The sequence below is a fragment of the Aphanomyces astaci genome (assembly GCF_000520075.1).
Source record: "Aphanomyces astaci strain APO3 unplaced genomic scaffold supercont1.10, whole genome shotgun sequence".
NCBI classification, from domain to species: Eukaryota; Oomycota; class Saprolegniomycetes; order Saprolegniales; family Verrucalvaceae; genus Aphanomyces; species Aphanomyces astaci.
The window spans coordinates 17,052-32,725 of NW_009798273.1; the positions used below are offsets into that span (position 1 = coordinate 17,052).

The following is a 15,674-nucleotide window of genomic DNA, read 5'->3' on the forward strand; positions in this document are numbered from 1 at the left end:
TAGGGATGTATGATTCTGTGTTTTGATTGGATAACTTCATGGGAATATTCGATAACCAATCACAAAGTCGCTTGCCTCTAATTGGCTCGATTCAAATCTACAAATGACGCTTTTCAAATCTGTCAGCAAGTCCAGCACGCATTTCCAAATGAGCGCAACCAAGGGAAAACAGACGCGATACACAAATGGCCAGCGCAAACAGCTCCTGGCCAGGTTCCGCGCGTCAAATGGCACCAGTGAACGGCAGTTCTGCCGTGACAACAAGATCTCCCGTGGCACATGGCAGGACTGGCGTTCACGAGAGTCAGCCATCATGGCAAGCAAACGCCACAGCCGGCATGCGAACTTGGGCGGCCAGGGGCGCCGTGAGCTGTTGCCGTTCAAGGACGACCTCTTGGCCTACATGCGAGCCAAACGTGACTCCGAAGAGCACCTACGGGTGTTTCATCTCATGCGCTGGGTGAATACGAATAACAAAGAGTGGCTCGTGGAGTACCTGGCGTCCAAGAAGAACGAAGCGGTGGCGCATCAGTCGTTCCGAAGTCTCATGCATCGCTTTGCCGACCGACACCGCTTCTGCCACCGTGTCCCCTGTGCCAGCAAGGTCGGCCAAAAGGTCCTGGACGACGTTTGGATGGGCAACGCCTTCCACTTTTGGTCGACGTATGGTCACTACCCTCGCAGCCAAATTCTAAACGTCAACGAGACGGGCGTCTACTTTGACATGCCCCCTGGAATGACGTTGGCCGAAATTGGTAAGTCCAGCAAATGCAAGAAGACCACCAAGCATTCCGAGCGATTGACAGCGGTGATGACGATTCGAGCGGACGGTATGACATTTCCTGAATATGATTTGTGTCATGAGTGTTTAGGTGTCAAGCTACCTATCCTTTTCATCGTCAAGGGCAAGCCAGGTGGCACAATCGACACGAGCGAGCTGCCGACGTACCCTCCTGGACACGTCTATGCGGTCCAGGAGAGCGCGTGGATGGACGACCGTGTTTGGGACATTTACCTCGATGAGTTGCTGGCAGCGCACGTGGAGGACTCGTCCGTTCTTCTTGTCGACAATCTAGCATGTCATGTGTCTGACAAGTCGTACGACAAGGTGGCGGAGACGATGTTCAGTGTTCTGGAGCCACTGCCACCCAACTCGACCAGCCGGTGTCAGCCGCTTGATGTCGGCGTGATGGGTCCTTTGAAGGCCATGCTGAAGACAGCGTGGTTGCTAGAAGACGACGAACGCAACGGCGACATCTTGACGGCACAAGAGAAGCGTTTGGCCACAGTGAAACGGACGATTAAGGTCTGGGATCGTATTTCGACAGACACGATTGTGAAAGCCTTTGATAAAGCGATCCCATCAGTACTTGAGATTTAATTCATAACAATTTGATGGTCATGTATTGTGTGAGATTGTTGCGGACACTCGAATATTTGTTTCTTTTGCGACGAGTGTTATCCGGTATTGCGACGCGTGCGACGCAAATTATCCGGACTCACTGACTTAAGTTTTAGCCAATACATGTGGTCTTCACGGAGTTGCACGAAGTGATTTTCATTATATTTTGATTGTGCGCCATACCACTGAACATAGTATTTTCAAGTCATGGGCAAAAGTTGCACTGGCCGGGTTTTACCGGCAACCACTGTAATAAGGTTCGTGAGAAATATATACATACGTGTACAATGAAAGTATTTGTAACTTTACCGTCATTCACAATCTCCTCGGCATGGTAGGGCGTGGCCCGCGGCGCTTTGGTGTCGTGGTGGTGCCGGCCTTTGTCGCGTGCACATACTTCATGAGGGTGTTGTAGGGTATCTTGGAGAACGCTGCCACTGGCTTCCCGTTTCGCCCAGCAAGCACATCTTGAACAGCTCTGTCAAGCTCAACGCGTGTATATCGCGATCGCGGTCGCGGTCGGGCATGACAGGCGCCAAAATTCACTTGGTGTATAAATTAGATTAAGGAGGTTATATTTTTTCCAGTATTTTTACTACATTTGATTGGCTGATTCAAGTGCACCATTAAATGGTTCGAGCACCTTAAATTGGTTTTCTACGTTAGTGATAATGTTATATTTGATGATGCCGCTGGTGTTGCGGGAGCACAAAACGATGGACTAGGTAGTACCTTACAGTGTTTTATTTGGACTGGATTTGATAGGATGCCACCATGCACAGTACACCACTCTTGTGTACTGTACTACAACATCATTTTTCGTTTAAGTTCAGGTTATTTCCAGTATATTTCGTCCGACGCACAACTGATTCACGATATGTGCGTTATGTCCGCCAACCATTCAATATATCTCGTCCAGACCCTACATGGTTGCAGTATATTTCGACTAATGTCCAGTATATGTCACCCCACAGCCGGTATATTTCACACATTGTGCAATATACCGTATAGCGTATATGTATTGCGACAGGTGATATTTCACAACCGCCCGACACTCGTTCTCAAAATCTTGTTAATCCATTGCGTCATACAAATTTGAAGTATATTTCAACATTGTCACAAGTAAATATCAGTTATTACAAGAAAATTATCAGTTATTACAGGAGTCGCAATAGATTAATCCGTCACAATATATATACACTATACGGTACTTCAAATGATGTTCCACCTATTTCGATAAATCGACGTACTTCCTCTGTTCGATATTAGTGCCGACATTTGACTTCTTGGCCACCCCAAAAATTGAATACTTTTCCAAATTCGATGAATCATATCACGTTCGACGGAGAATCAAAATCTAAAGGAAAGCTCCATTGACTGCAAAGCGGGAAGAGCAAGTTTTGGCGCTCAAATTTGACTTCGCCATCCGTCATCTAAATAAAAATTCAAAATCGCGTGTTTCACAATTAAAATTTCGGGGACCTGAGCACGTCGACATCATGGTCCGACAACCTATCGGCCGAGAGCTCTCCTACGCCAAGAAGATGGAGGTAATCCGTCGGCTCTACGAGCGGTCGACCAGAGGAAAGCTCGCGCATGGAGCAATCAAGACAACCGCCGCCGAATTGAGCATTCACCGAACCACGGTAGCGCGCGTCTGGAAGGACTTCCATCGTGACGCCTTGGCGCCATCACACAAGGCCGGCCGTGTCGGCCGCACGTCCATCTACACGCCTGGCGTCGTTGTAGCGATGGTCCGCGAGTTGCCACAGTCACTGTGCACCACCATGCGCGAAATCTCCGAGGCCACGGGTATACCGCTGTCGACACTCCACCGGCACCTCAAGGCAGGAACACTTGGACGCCGTTCGACACGGATCAAGCCGCTTCTCACCGATGACCACAACGCACAGCGCCTTGCATTTTGCCGTTCGCACGTTCGTCCCTCCGGTCCTCTCGGCTCGCGATCCGCCGCAAGCGGCGCCGGCGAAGCCGGTTCTCCCGGAGAAGCTGTCTTCGATGACATGTGGGATGTCGTACACCTTGACGAGAAGTGGTTCAATGCTGACTCGAATGTGCGCAAGGTGTACCTGACGGAGGGTGAAGAGCCGGAGCAACGTGCCTGGAGAAGCAAGAAGTTTATCCCGAAGGTCATGTTCCTTGCCGCCGTCGCGCGTCCTCGATATGACGCTGAGCGTGGGACCTACTTTGACGGAAAGATTGGCATGTGGCCCATTGTTGAGTACCGTCCAGCCCAACGAAACTCCCGCAATCGGCCGGCGGGGACCATCGTCGCAACGTTGGTGTACGTCGACGCTACAGTGTACCGTAACTATGTCCTCACACGAGTCGTTCCCGCGATCAAGGCGCAATTTCCTACCTCGAACAAGCGCGTTGTACTCCAGCACGACAATGCGACTCCCCATGGCGGTATTACCAACGAAGACCTTGTGACCGTGTCGACGGACGGTTGGACCTTTGTTGTTCGCAGCCAGCCGCCAAACAGTCCAGACCTGAACGTTTTGGATCTTGGATTCTTCTCATCACTCCAAACCCTGCAGCACAAGTTGGTGAGTCGCTCGTTGGATGATGTCATTCATGCTACACTTGCTGCGTTTGAGCTCAGCGGTGGCGACGCACTCGCAAATGTGTTTCTTACCTTGCAGGCGGTGATGCGCCTTGTCCTCGAGAACAATGGTGGCAACTACTTCCGCTTGCCGCATTTGCGCAAGGACGCTTTGCGTCATGCCGGTGCACTGATGTCCAACGTTTCCTGTCCTGTTTCGCTCTTGGCCTGAGAGGAGGCTCCGGTTTTTAACCAATATCATGCTTATGTCTTCTTGTCGACCAATCGGATTGAAATGTCGCAAGTAACTTGGAAAAAGTCAGATTTGCAAATGTCGCCAGTATTTCCGAACAGAGGAAGTAGTAATCGACGGAACGAAGTAGCCAATGAAATTTTCGGAAAAAATCTTTCCATAAATCAAATTTCAGGCGTATCCGGTGCTTCTCCATTTCACAAAGAGTTCAACATTGTATCGGACAGACAGTGAGTATATTTAGTTCAAGAAAAATGACGCTCGACGACTTCAGGTGGATTTGACGTCGTTCGTCGAATCTACCGAAAATACCAAATTTAGCTCGAAAGCACAATATCTATGATTTAGACAAGTATCCATCACCTGCGATTTACTTGATTTGCTTCGAAAATCGAAATAGTTGGAACATCATTTGAAATATACTCCTCTGGTTCGGAATAGTTGTCCCATTGTTTTTGGATTGGCGGATTTTTTCTAGTATTTGTCCAAATGGCGTGATGATAGATGCAATGGAAAGCGCAAGATCTCTATTTTCATTGTTTACTTTCTGCATGTTCTGAATCGCATTTGCTCAATAGTTGTGGGCAAGCAAAGTGAGTGGGAACAAATCTGACACACAAAGCAACCCGGATAGGACTCATTCTTAAAGTTGACGCGTTCAGACTTCGTGCACTCTACACAGAGCCACTAAGGAACACCAAAAACACGGTTGCGCCTCAGAACGATTCGAATGGCGTCTCAAAGCGGTACTCACCACCTCACGCCAGCCGAGCGATGCACTGCCTATGAGCTGCTCTAACAGAGCTCGTCCAATGGCCGCCTTATGTACGGTGCATTAAAGGACGTTGCTGCGCACTTGAAGTGCCAATGGATGACTATATCGCGAGTGCGGAAGCGTGGACGACACTCGTTCTCCAACGGGTCACCGCGTGCCGATGTCGCCTCGAAACTCGAGGGTAAATCTCCAATTCATTATATTTCACATTCAAATCATTAAATTATACAATTTATTGATAATAACAGGAAAACGACTTTAGGCAATTCGGGTCGAAAAAAGTCACGTTTGGCTGCTGATTTCGAAGGCGCAATCAAGAGTGTGCCACATCATCAGCGTCAAACCCTCCGTTCTCTTGCGGCACACAGAGGACTTCCGAATACGTCCATCGTCCGTCACATGCAAGAGACCAAGAGGCTGAAGTCCCGAGCCATCTACATAAAGCCCATGCTTACTGAAGACAGCACAAGGGCGCGCCTCGACTTTGCCAAGTCTTTTGTTCGACTTTTGCCAAGTGGAAACCATGCTTTCGTCGACATGAACGAGTATATTCATGTAGATGAGAAGTGGTTCTACTTGACAAAAGTCAAGCGAAAGTTCTATGTCTACGACGATGAAGAAATGGCCTTGCGTGCGGCGAAGTCCAAGCAGTTCATCACCAAAGTGATGTTCTTGGCCGCGTTGGTCCAGCCTCGATTCGACCACACGAAGAAGGCGTATTTCGACGGTAAGGTTGGCGTGTGGCATTTCGTCGTTGTCCAGCCTGCCAAGTGAAACAGCAAAAATCGCGCGAAAGGGACCCCCGTCGTCGTCCCACAAGTTGTGGATGGCGAAGTCTACAAGAAGGCCACCATCGACAAGGTTGTCCCAGCCATTTTGGAACGATTCCCACCCCGTGCCCTGTCGCGTGGTGTCGTCATACAAGAAGACTACGCGAGCCCTCACCGCTGGGTGACAACCGAGCTGTTAGGCCAAAAGGGAGTAGAGAAAATTAGAGTAGAAAACCAACCTCCCAACAGTCCTGACTTCAATGTCTTGAACTTAGGTTTTTTTAACTTTATTCAAAGTCTGCAGCATCAAATATACCGGTTGTGGGGTGACATATACTGGACTGTAGTCGAAATATAATGCAACGAAGTAGGGTCTGGAAGAAATATATCGAATGTTCGGCAACGCACAAGGCGTGAATCAGTTGTGCGTCGGACGAAATATACCGGAAATAACCTGAACTTAAACGGTGTAGTAATTGAAACATACTGGCACTGGACATGCAGCAGATTTCGCAATGAACGATATCGTTCTCTTTCCGCTTAGGCGAAAAAAACCTCTATCATCAAATTCCGGAACGACAAAACCTGTCTACAATTGATGCATATTTCCGCAAAATGGCTGGCTGAACGATAGTCTGTCCTTCAAAAAACCACTAGCAATGCATCTACATGTGTAAACTTTCAAAGCGCTTGGTGACGTGCTCGACAATCACAAACATGAGTGTCGAGCAGGACACCAAGACGAAGAAATGGTATGGTATGCGAGGCGGCGCAGTACAGTACACAAGGCCTGCACAGCATGACAACGGTCTCGGCTTGGCGTGACCACAACGCCTGGTAAGCGGAGCAGCACCGCCAATGATCGGACACCGGTGACGTCAGCGTTTCCGCTTTACAACAAATGAGAAGCTAGGTGGTTCGACTCGAAAGAGTGCTGCGGTAGGCGAAGTTGGGTTATACTTGCTGAGGAAGTTTCTATGACTACGGACGAGTTATGCCACGCTGAGAGACGCTATTGTATGCTTGGTTCGCGCCATGTCGACTACTATGTATTAGCCTGTTGTATTGTGCATCACAAAGTGAATATCGACTAAAGAGCATAGTATAGTGGTTCCCGATAGCTTGTTAAACGAACTGGTGCAGAGGCTAGATGCAGCTACAGACGGTTCATCACAGGGCTCGTTCGACGGAGAGAGGGCTGTTGCGCAACGTGTCCTGGCGAAAATGAACGTCGGGGACAATGGGACGTTGTAACAACTTCCACAGTAGTATGAACAACAGTCGATGGTGCTGTTGACGTGGCTTTGTTTTAAGTAGCCCCCGCACGATTGACACCACCAGCGCTGTCTCGATCATTTGGACGTGTGCCCATGCTGATCCAATATCCGGATAATATATTCGTATATTTTGATGGAAATATGCTGTTGCGAAATCATAAAATATCTGTCGTTGCGAACAAATAACCGACGATTGCGAAATCTCCTTAATGACTCAATAGAGAGGTTTAGCAACTCGTTCCATTCCGCATCCATAGCGGCGCTCCGACATATGGTGACAAAACCAAAGTCTACCTCTCAAACATAACAAACATAATGCTGAATCCCCATAATTGACCAATTGTATGGAATCAATTCCATTCTGTACATTTCCAAACGACTCGTGGACCCAACGTCGACGCCAACCATGGCCACACCATTGAAGTGACGCAACAACTCTGACGAGGAGGACCTGATGCTCCTGCGCCAAGTCTCTCTCGAACTGCCGTTTTTGGCGCGCCATGGCCTCATCATGGACAAGTGGGCGACTGTCGCGTGGGCCCTTGTCGCGGCGGACGAGTTCACACGCACCGACCTCGACACCAAGAAGGCGAACAACGGCTTCAATGCCCTTGTTGACGGCCACCGCAAGCACAACAACGAGGCTGAACGAGCATCGGGGGTCTCCGAGGAAGTTTCGGAGAAGATCCTTCTGCTGAACGCCTTCTTTCTGTATTCGACAACGCGAAGGATGAGAGGCGAAGCGTGTTGTCTGACGAAAAATGCCAACGAGCACAATGAAAATTTGGGTAGCAAGGTCCGCGACGAAGCAATGATGTCCTTGGGCAAACGAAAGCAAGTATGCGATGTCGCTGGTGATGTCGGCGGCACTAGTAAAGATAAGCCCGCGGTCCCAATTATAATAAACACCGGTTCCAAGCGTAACAAATTCAAGTAATAGTGTTGCAACCAAAAAGTCAAAGCCCAAAAGTACTTAGTATTATTAATTATCCTTTTTCCAATACCGTGAACTAAGCCGGTGAAAAACATCTTTTCGTTCGCTTGCGGTGGGAAAAACCAAGTGCGCCACATAAATTCGTCCAGATAGGCGGGTAGGTACTTCTTTCGAATTCCACGCATTGTGTTCAGAAAGCGCTTGACGCGAACTTCCCACACAAATTTGTCTGACATGATCAGAGTACCTGGTCGGATATGCTGCCCGATCATGGCAGACAAATTTGGCTTCGTACGGTCGTGGAACGTGAGGCGACCGAACCACTTGCCCGTTGTTCTGTTCACGCCGCCGAACAACCAAACATCGGGGTGCTGGGCTCAGCGGTTGTATTTGGATTTTTTTGAGTGATGTCTCGTCGATTTCAACGACCGAGCCTACACCGCCAACCTTGGATATATTAATTACAGAAATAAATATCATTAAACTTTACAACCTTGCACACATTAATTACAGAAATAAATATAGAAATAAATATCATATAATTCGACAACCTTGGATGTATTAATTACAGAAATATATATTATGCTTTGCACTTGTTTTGGCGTCGGTTTTACGTGTCTAAAAAAGTGGTACTTCTGCTGTAACTGTGTTACAAAGTTGAATAAATACCTGGTGTTTTAGCTAATTCACTGGGGTTTTATAAATGCCAAATAACTCTGAGCAATAATAATCACATGTGATCCTGAAGTGACCAAAACACCTTGGTTATTAATTCCATCGCGTAGTACACGCTACCTCCATGTACCATGCGATGGAACAAGAAGATAGCGTGGTTTTCTACGATGTGGCACCATACGTACATCGCTATACGGTAGAACTCCGGCGCTTGTCCTCGCTGTGTGACATTTGTAATATCAAAAGTTGTTTATGGTGACCAGTGAATTGTGCAATTTGGTCCCGAGAATAGCAGATATACCTTCGATTTGCACTTTTCAAATGTGCAAAAGCGAGGGAGTTGCATAAATGACCTCCCTATAATTACATTCTGTAACGAAACGTGATCCTAAATCACGATACGGATTATCTAAAACACTGGGGTCGATGTAACAAACACCCAGGTTTATGGTGTGAATAGCCAAAACGATGAAAAGCACAATATCATATAAATCGACAACCTTGGATACATTAACTACAGAAATACACATTACATAATTCAACCACCTTGAATATATCAATTACAGGAATTAGTATTAAATAATTCTATATATCAATAACATACATAAGCATTATATGATTCGACACCCTTGGACGTGTTAATTGTAGAAGTACATATATAATAATTCAACAACCTCGGATATATTAATTACATAAATGAATACTATCTAATTCGACATACCATCATAGCGCTGGACAACATCTCGTTAGAGAAAATGTCTGGACAAAAATTGAACATGTCAATCGCGGCAACTTTTGAGACTTACGTCTCGCGGGCGGCGACCGTAACCGGCTTTCGCGAGGCCCATGCATACATTAGCCGCACCGCCTTGGACAATGGAAGTTTGGATCGTTCTTCGAACGATCCAACCTTCATGCTGCGCTCGATGGAACCACAGCCAGCACGACGGCATCGCCACCTTGTCCCGCTCAAGGTCATGTCTTTCGCGCACGACGGACACAGCATCTTTGACTTGAGAAGCCCGACCTGCATACACCACGCAGTGCAAGCAGCTTCGTCACATGTGGCGGCCATGACGGTGCTGCACTTGAACTGCGTGGCGTTTGACATGTCGTACTGTGCGGTGCGCTGGGTTTCCTCCATCGCGGCAAATTTGAAAATGGGGGCAAAACCTGACTTGAGTACATTTTGGTGGGAGTTTTTGGCGGTCAAAGTGCCTTTTATCCGGATGTATGTGTACTTATCCGGAATAAGTACGGAGACACTATTACTTGAATTTGTTACACTTGGAACCGGTGTTTATTATAATTGGGACCGGGGGCTTATCTTTACTAGTGCCATTTCGGCGGCGACAGCAACAAGGTGGTTCACAGATTGGCGAACCCGGCTCATCCACTTGCTGAACTCACGCTTTCGCTCGGAAATATTGTTTCCTTTGTGTCAGTGACACCGCACCGGGGTAAGGCACATGTCATCGTTTTCTTTGAACTACACGTAGTACTAGTATTAATATTAATAACTGTTAGTGCTATTAGTACTACGTAGTACGATAAGGCAAAATACATGTACGAAGTACTGTACTATTATAGTATGATTTTGCCTTAGTACTGATTATGGGTACTGTATGTGACGTAGAGTACTCTATTGTGATCGGAATTTGTAGCAAGCATTTTCGGCGAAGTACATTTTAACCAATCAAGTTGTACACGCTCATTTGCTTGGTTATAATCACCCATTATTGACTTTGGTGATGTTGAATGGGGACATACCGGTAACTAGTTCACCCCTTTCACGCTAAGAGTATCTCCTCCGCGTAAGGGCCGGGTCAGGGAACGTCGACTCCATGCTTCTCGACGCCTTGACAACAAATTCAGTGGGACATTTAGTTTTACCTCAAATATAATTGGCTACAATTAAATTAACGTTAACCAATCGCATTTAGTTTATAAGGACTGACAAGGCGTGTCACACACTTCGAAACATTGTGTTGACACCGGACTCAGTCGCCTGGCCATGGACGCCGATGAAGAACATATTGCACTGACCCAACCTGTCATTGAAGGTATGTTCATAGCAGTACTACATTATCCACACATATGCACGTAGATACCACACCGAGAAAGAAACGGAAGCAGCCCCCAAGTGGGATCGCAGGCCGGGTCAAGCAGCCCACATCGACGAAAAGGGAATCCAAATCGACTACTTGGTGGTGCAACGATAGTGTTGCTCGCCTGTTCAGACTTCGCTACAAGTCTGACTTGGCTGGCCGCCTTGATTCCAAAAACAACAGCCAGAAACGGGAGGCGTACGAATTGCTTGCATCAGAGCTGAGCGTCGACATGAATCGTTGCTTTACTTGAGGCTGGACTTGTCACCGTCAAGGATGGCCTCGTGTCGTTGGAACAAGTCATGCATCAGTGTAATGGACACAGTGCTGCAACCAACGGAGGTAGTAGGAGCTACTCTTACCGATGTTGTGGATGCTCAAACTGTCCAATATGCAGCCATTAAGGAACAATCTGCTGCCGTTACGGAACAATGCAACGCAATTACCTAGCTACTCGAACATATTTTGAACAAATAGTTATTTATTAACTATTAATCAATGATTTTGGATATGGCATTGCGTTTTCGCATTACTGTTGCGCGCAGTAACTTGTTCGACCCCACTTCAGTATATTCACTTGGTTGAAAATAATGGTTACGGTCGCGACGGTTACATGCAACCAAAAATATCCATCGTTAAAGGAACATATTGTGCAGCACAAAATCACATTTTTCAAAATGCGAAACTGCCCCTTCAGATAACCAAACGTACATTCAACTGCTATTCGAGTGCTCGAGTGCTTGTAGTTGAATCGTTTCTGACGATTTGTTACCCGGCCGCCTTCCTCATGGGGCAAGTACGGGGTGATTAGCCACGGAAAGAGTGTGTACCGTGCTCTCCAATGAGACAGCAGCGCGTCGGCACACAACATCGAATGGTGCGACCCAGCGCGGACACTTTCCAAATATTTTTGTCGGAAAATGATGCTGGTCGAATGTCCACAGACATAAATCGCGTAGACGAGTCGACAACTGCTCGGATATTGAGGGATGGGTCTCCATTACGGTTGTAAATACCGTCGTAGTCCTTGGGACGCTGGATGTCAACTAAGGTCCCGTCGATAGTGCCAACAACGCTGGGGATTTGGTGCTTTGTCTTAAACCCAGACTCCACGTTGAACCACCCTGCTTTCGACTTCGGCAAATAGATCCACTTCGAAGCTAGCTTCAACATCACCGTGGACAACCAATGGACAATGTCGACACACCATGACTTCGACACTCCAAATGCTGCAGCGGTTTCTCTGTAGCCACCCTCGGAACCCAAGAAGTACAAAAAGTTGTGCACTTTCTTCTCGAACGAATGGGTATATGAGCGCAAGTGCTCCGAACTCATCTCGGCACGCAGGTTAGTGATGAACTTGGTGAACGTGGCATGACCACATCGCAAATTGGCCGAGAACCATTGTTCGTACTGCGGGATCCCCAGCATGTTGTCGAAGTCAACCTTGGCTACAGTGGGTATATTGTACTTGTCTGTGCTGGACAATGTCGACACTGCAACACAAGGGGCAGAGACGGTCATAACTGCAGCACTGAGCACAAGTTGGATGTTTTCAATCAAAATGAGGACATTGGCAGTGCCAATTCATCCATCGACACCTCAATGTAGCGATTTGATTCGCCAAATTCTCAAAGGGACGTTAACTTGAAAGCGAGTGACCCGCATCCCATATTGACACCACGTCAACAACACAACTGTGTCTCGTACGCTTGATACTTAACGATTAGTGCGCAGTAGTAGTAATGAATGATTGGTGCAAAAGAACTTATGAGAGTATTTGGTGTAAAACTCAACCAACGAGACTCTCGTGTTCAGCCACACAACGACCAGGACTTGCCTTATCAACCGATACAACGACGTCGTCATGTAATTGTTAGCCATAGGCAGACAAGGATTGAAGTTACATAGTTAAAGCTATATATATGTGATTGAAGCTGGAAGAGCTCCAGGCTTCACATCCCTCGACAACCTCAGTGTGTCGAGGGCCAATAGCTACCTTGTTTTGATCCTACACACACTACTTGAAGGTTGCATATATTGAGAGATATGACAAACTTCAATCAGTGCAGCTAAGGTTGCACTACTTACATGTATGCATGTCGTTGGCGATGATAATTATGGAGGTTCTAGAGCTAAGCTCACTTCTGAATCCACCTTCCTTTGAGCCACTACCCCTACATCTGTGTGTGTTGTGTGCCAACGTTTGTTAGTAATACATACTACTCGTAGCGTTGTAAGCTGCAGGGCCATCTCGGCAAGTGCATCATCGACAAGTGCTGGTCATGCTGTACTAGCATTCAGCCACAACTAAGCATACGTCGCCGCAACTATCGACATAATTGCCTTAAAAGTCGTCGTGCCTCTGGTGGCGGCGATGTGACGGTGGAGTATTGCAGCAGCGATGGTGGAGATGCTCTAATTACGTGTAAAATTTAGATGGTTTGTGAAAGGTGGGAGTGGGCAAAGACGATGGAGTAATGGAACGTTGTATGGAAGTGGGTGTGGTTATGGGCGGTGGACCTCAGCGGTGAACTTCTGCACAAGCAGTTGCACTCCAACGTCCACCGCCACCACCATACTGCGCACTTCGATGCCCACCGCCGCAGCCACCACACCACAACATCTCCACCATCGCTTCACTCCACTGTCCGCTACCACCCGCTGCGATACTCTTCACCTACGTAGCATTCACAGGCCGCCATCGCTGCTTCGCTGTGATGCCGATCACCTCTGTACTCCCTGCTTTCAAAAGTCTTGTTGGTCACTTAAATTCCATTTTCAGTGATTCTGATTGGTTCGTGACATCGTAGGAGCGCTGCTCCTACGATTTCGTGTTATTCCACACCAAACGGAAATCCAAAATATAACCTTATCCCTGAAAGCAAAATTGTAACTCGCAAAACTGATTTCATAGGGAAAATGTTCCTACTTTTAGTTCATTTCGCCTATATATTTCCTACGTATTTCTACTAATATACTGTACTACTCGAAGTATTTTACTTCGAAGTATTAGTACTCGTACAGGTTTTCGAAAAAGCTCTTATCGTTCTTTTCTCCTTTTTTGGTAATCCAGGGTTAACAAAAAACCCTCAGCCTAAAATATCGATGGTACTGTAATACTACATCTGTCCAAGGATGATTGCGACTGAGATGAAAACTGAACTTCCTCACCTCCGATTGGCCTGCAAATTAGTGGAGATGAAAGAGCATAATTTGAGCATTCTCGTCGAATTAATTGGTGAATTATATGTGCCAAACTCGTCCGTGACGGCCATTTTTTTCAAAATTCAAAACAAAACCCAAGTTGATAATTTCCGACGACCATATTTTGGCGATTGACAAGGCAAAGCTGTGCAAAGGCAGCGGTTGGCGCCGCGTTGCGCAGTAAACTGGTCCAAAGCGCGGTGTAGTTAGCGTTGTTGGTGTCGGTAATGACTACAGAACTCATGTCGTTATACCAGTAATGTGTTCCGCAGCGAAAGACTCAGTAGCAAGCTTACATCACCGTTTCCAAAGTCAACATCGAATTGCTGGCCCGCCGCCAACTGGTCAGCATCCAGCGAGTTTGCTGTGCGCCTGGTTCAGAACGATGGACACGAGCCTGTCATTGCCCTGAACTGACCGAAAGCAATCTTGCTGGGCGATGGCTGGGCTGCTATCATGAATGCGCATTTCTGTACTGCTGTTGGCTTTGGAAAGGGCGATGACACACACCGACCATGACAATAGTGAACACACGAATGAAGCGGGATGCATTCAAGATCACTCGATAGTCATGAACGCTCGAGTGATCTTGAATTCGTTGCCGCTTAATGGCTGACGTGTACTCTTTGGCACTGGAGCTACATGTACAGAGAACCGAGGATGAACTCGCCCACAGTTGTACTTGACTTTTATCTTGGCTATTGTATGAGAGGTCCACACAGTTGGACAAAATTTATATTGTTGCAAAACAGGGAAGGTCCGAGGATTTAAGCCAATCACAAGGTGTTGTAACGTGACACTCGGAAATGTCGCACCAAATCGAAAATCAACGAATTTGGACTCATGGACATGCGCAATGGATTCAGAAGGGGGTTTATACCCGGGAAACCTCCAACGACGAACACACAACCAAAGAGGTATATTACGACTCATCGCAAGGAATAGCCTTATCCAACGAGCGAATAGCCATCGCTGGTGGAATAGACTCCCATACTTATTTTCACCATCGCCAACCGTTTCTCTGCAGCTGTTGTAACCTTTACCTCGTGCAGCCACTCGGTGCGGCACTTGGCCTTAAAGGGCCCCATCACACCAACATCAAGCGGTTGAACGGTACTAGTTGCGTTCGCTGGCAGCTCTTCCAGTACACTGTATAAGTCGCCACGGACTAACTCGCACGCCGCAGGTGTGACATGCGCCGACAGGTTGTCGACCACCACCACAGACGGTGCCTCGATCTCGTACTGGACGAGCTCGCGCAGGTAGATATCCCACATTCGCTCATCCATCCACGCATTCTCTTGGACAGCGTAGATTGCGTCACGTGGATACTCGGCAACTCGTCCTGCTCCACAGGACCGCCAGCCTGACCACGCACGATGATGCAGGGAGGCAACTTGCGTCCTAGACGACACGTAAGTATCGATCACGAACACAATCTCACCATCTGCGCGTATGGCAAGGACGGCGGTCACCCGGTCAGAGTGCTTCTGCTGGCGATCAACTTTGGCCGACTTCCCGATTTGTGCCCATGTACGACGTGGCGGCATGTCATAATGTACTCCAGTTTCGTCGAAGCTGATGATGTTCCCGCGGTCGTAGGCACTGTACTTGGACCAGAACGATTGTGCGTACTCAACGCGCGTGGCCTGCAAGTCCCCCTGGCTCCGTTTGGACGCACAGGGTACGCGCTGCCCGTGGCGGTGC

The 15,674-nt window shown here is 47.6% G+C and overlaps 4 protein-coding genes across 4 annotated transcripts; 2 read left to right on the forward strand and 2 right to left on the reverse strand.

Moving 5' to 3' along the window:
* Window positions 1-5,395: 5,395 nt before the first annotated feature.
* On the forward strand, window positions 5,396-5,770 carry H257_05271 (hypothetical protein; the record flags this gene model as incomplete). The annotated part of the gene is made up of 1 exon (XM_009830079.1): window positions 5,396-5,770. One exon carries the CDS (start codon window positions 5,396-5,398, stop codon window positions 5,768-5,770), a length of 375 nt encoding a protein of 124 aa, XP_009828381.1.
* Window positions 5,771-7,497: 1,727 nt separating this feature from the next.
* Window positions 7,498-7,980, forward strand: H257_05272 (hypothetical protein; the record flags this gene model as incomplete). The annotated part of the gene is made up of 2 exons (XM_009830080.1): window positions 7,498-7,754; window positions 7,836-7,980. The coding sequence occupies 2 exons, from the start codon at window positions 7,498-7,500 to the stop codon at window positions 7,978-7,980; spliced, it is 402 nt and encodes a 133-aa protein (XP_009828382.1).
* A 1,474-nt stretch (window positions 7,981-9,454) lies between these two features.
* Window positions 9,455-9,796, reverse strand: H257_05273 (hypothetical protein; the record flags this gene model as incomplete). The annotated part of the gene is made up of 1 exon (XM_009830081.1): window positions 9,455-9,796. One exon carries the CDS (start codon window positions 9,794-9,796, stop codon window positions 9,455-9,457), a length of 342 nt encoding a protein of 113 aa, XP_009828383.1.
* A 1,771-nt stretch (window positions 9,797-11,567) lies between these two features.
* On the reverse strand, window positions 11,568-12,191 carry H257_05274 (hypothetical protein; the record flags this gene model as incomplete). Its single annotated transcript, XM_009830082.1, has 1 exon — window positions 11,568-12,191. The coding sequence occupies one exon, from the start codon at window positions 12,189-12,191 to the stop codon at window positions 11,568-11,570; it is 624 nt and encodes a 207-aa protein (XP_009828384.1).
* Between the last annotated feature and the right edge of the window lie 3,483 nt (window positions 12,192-15,674).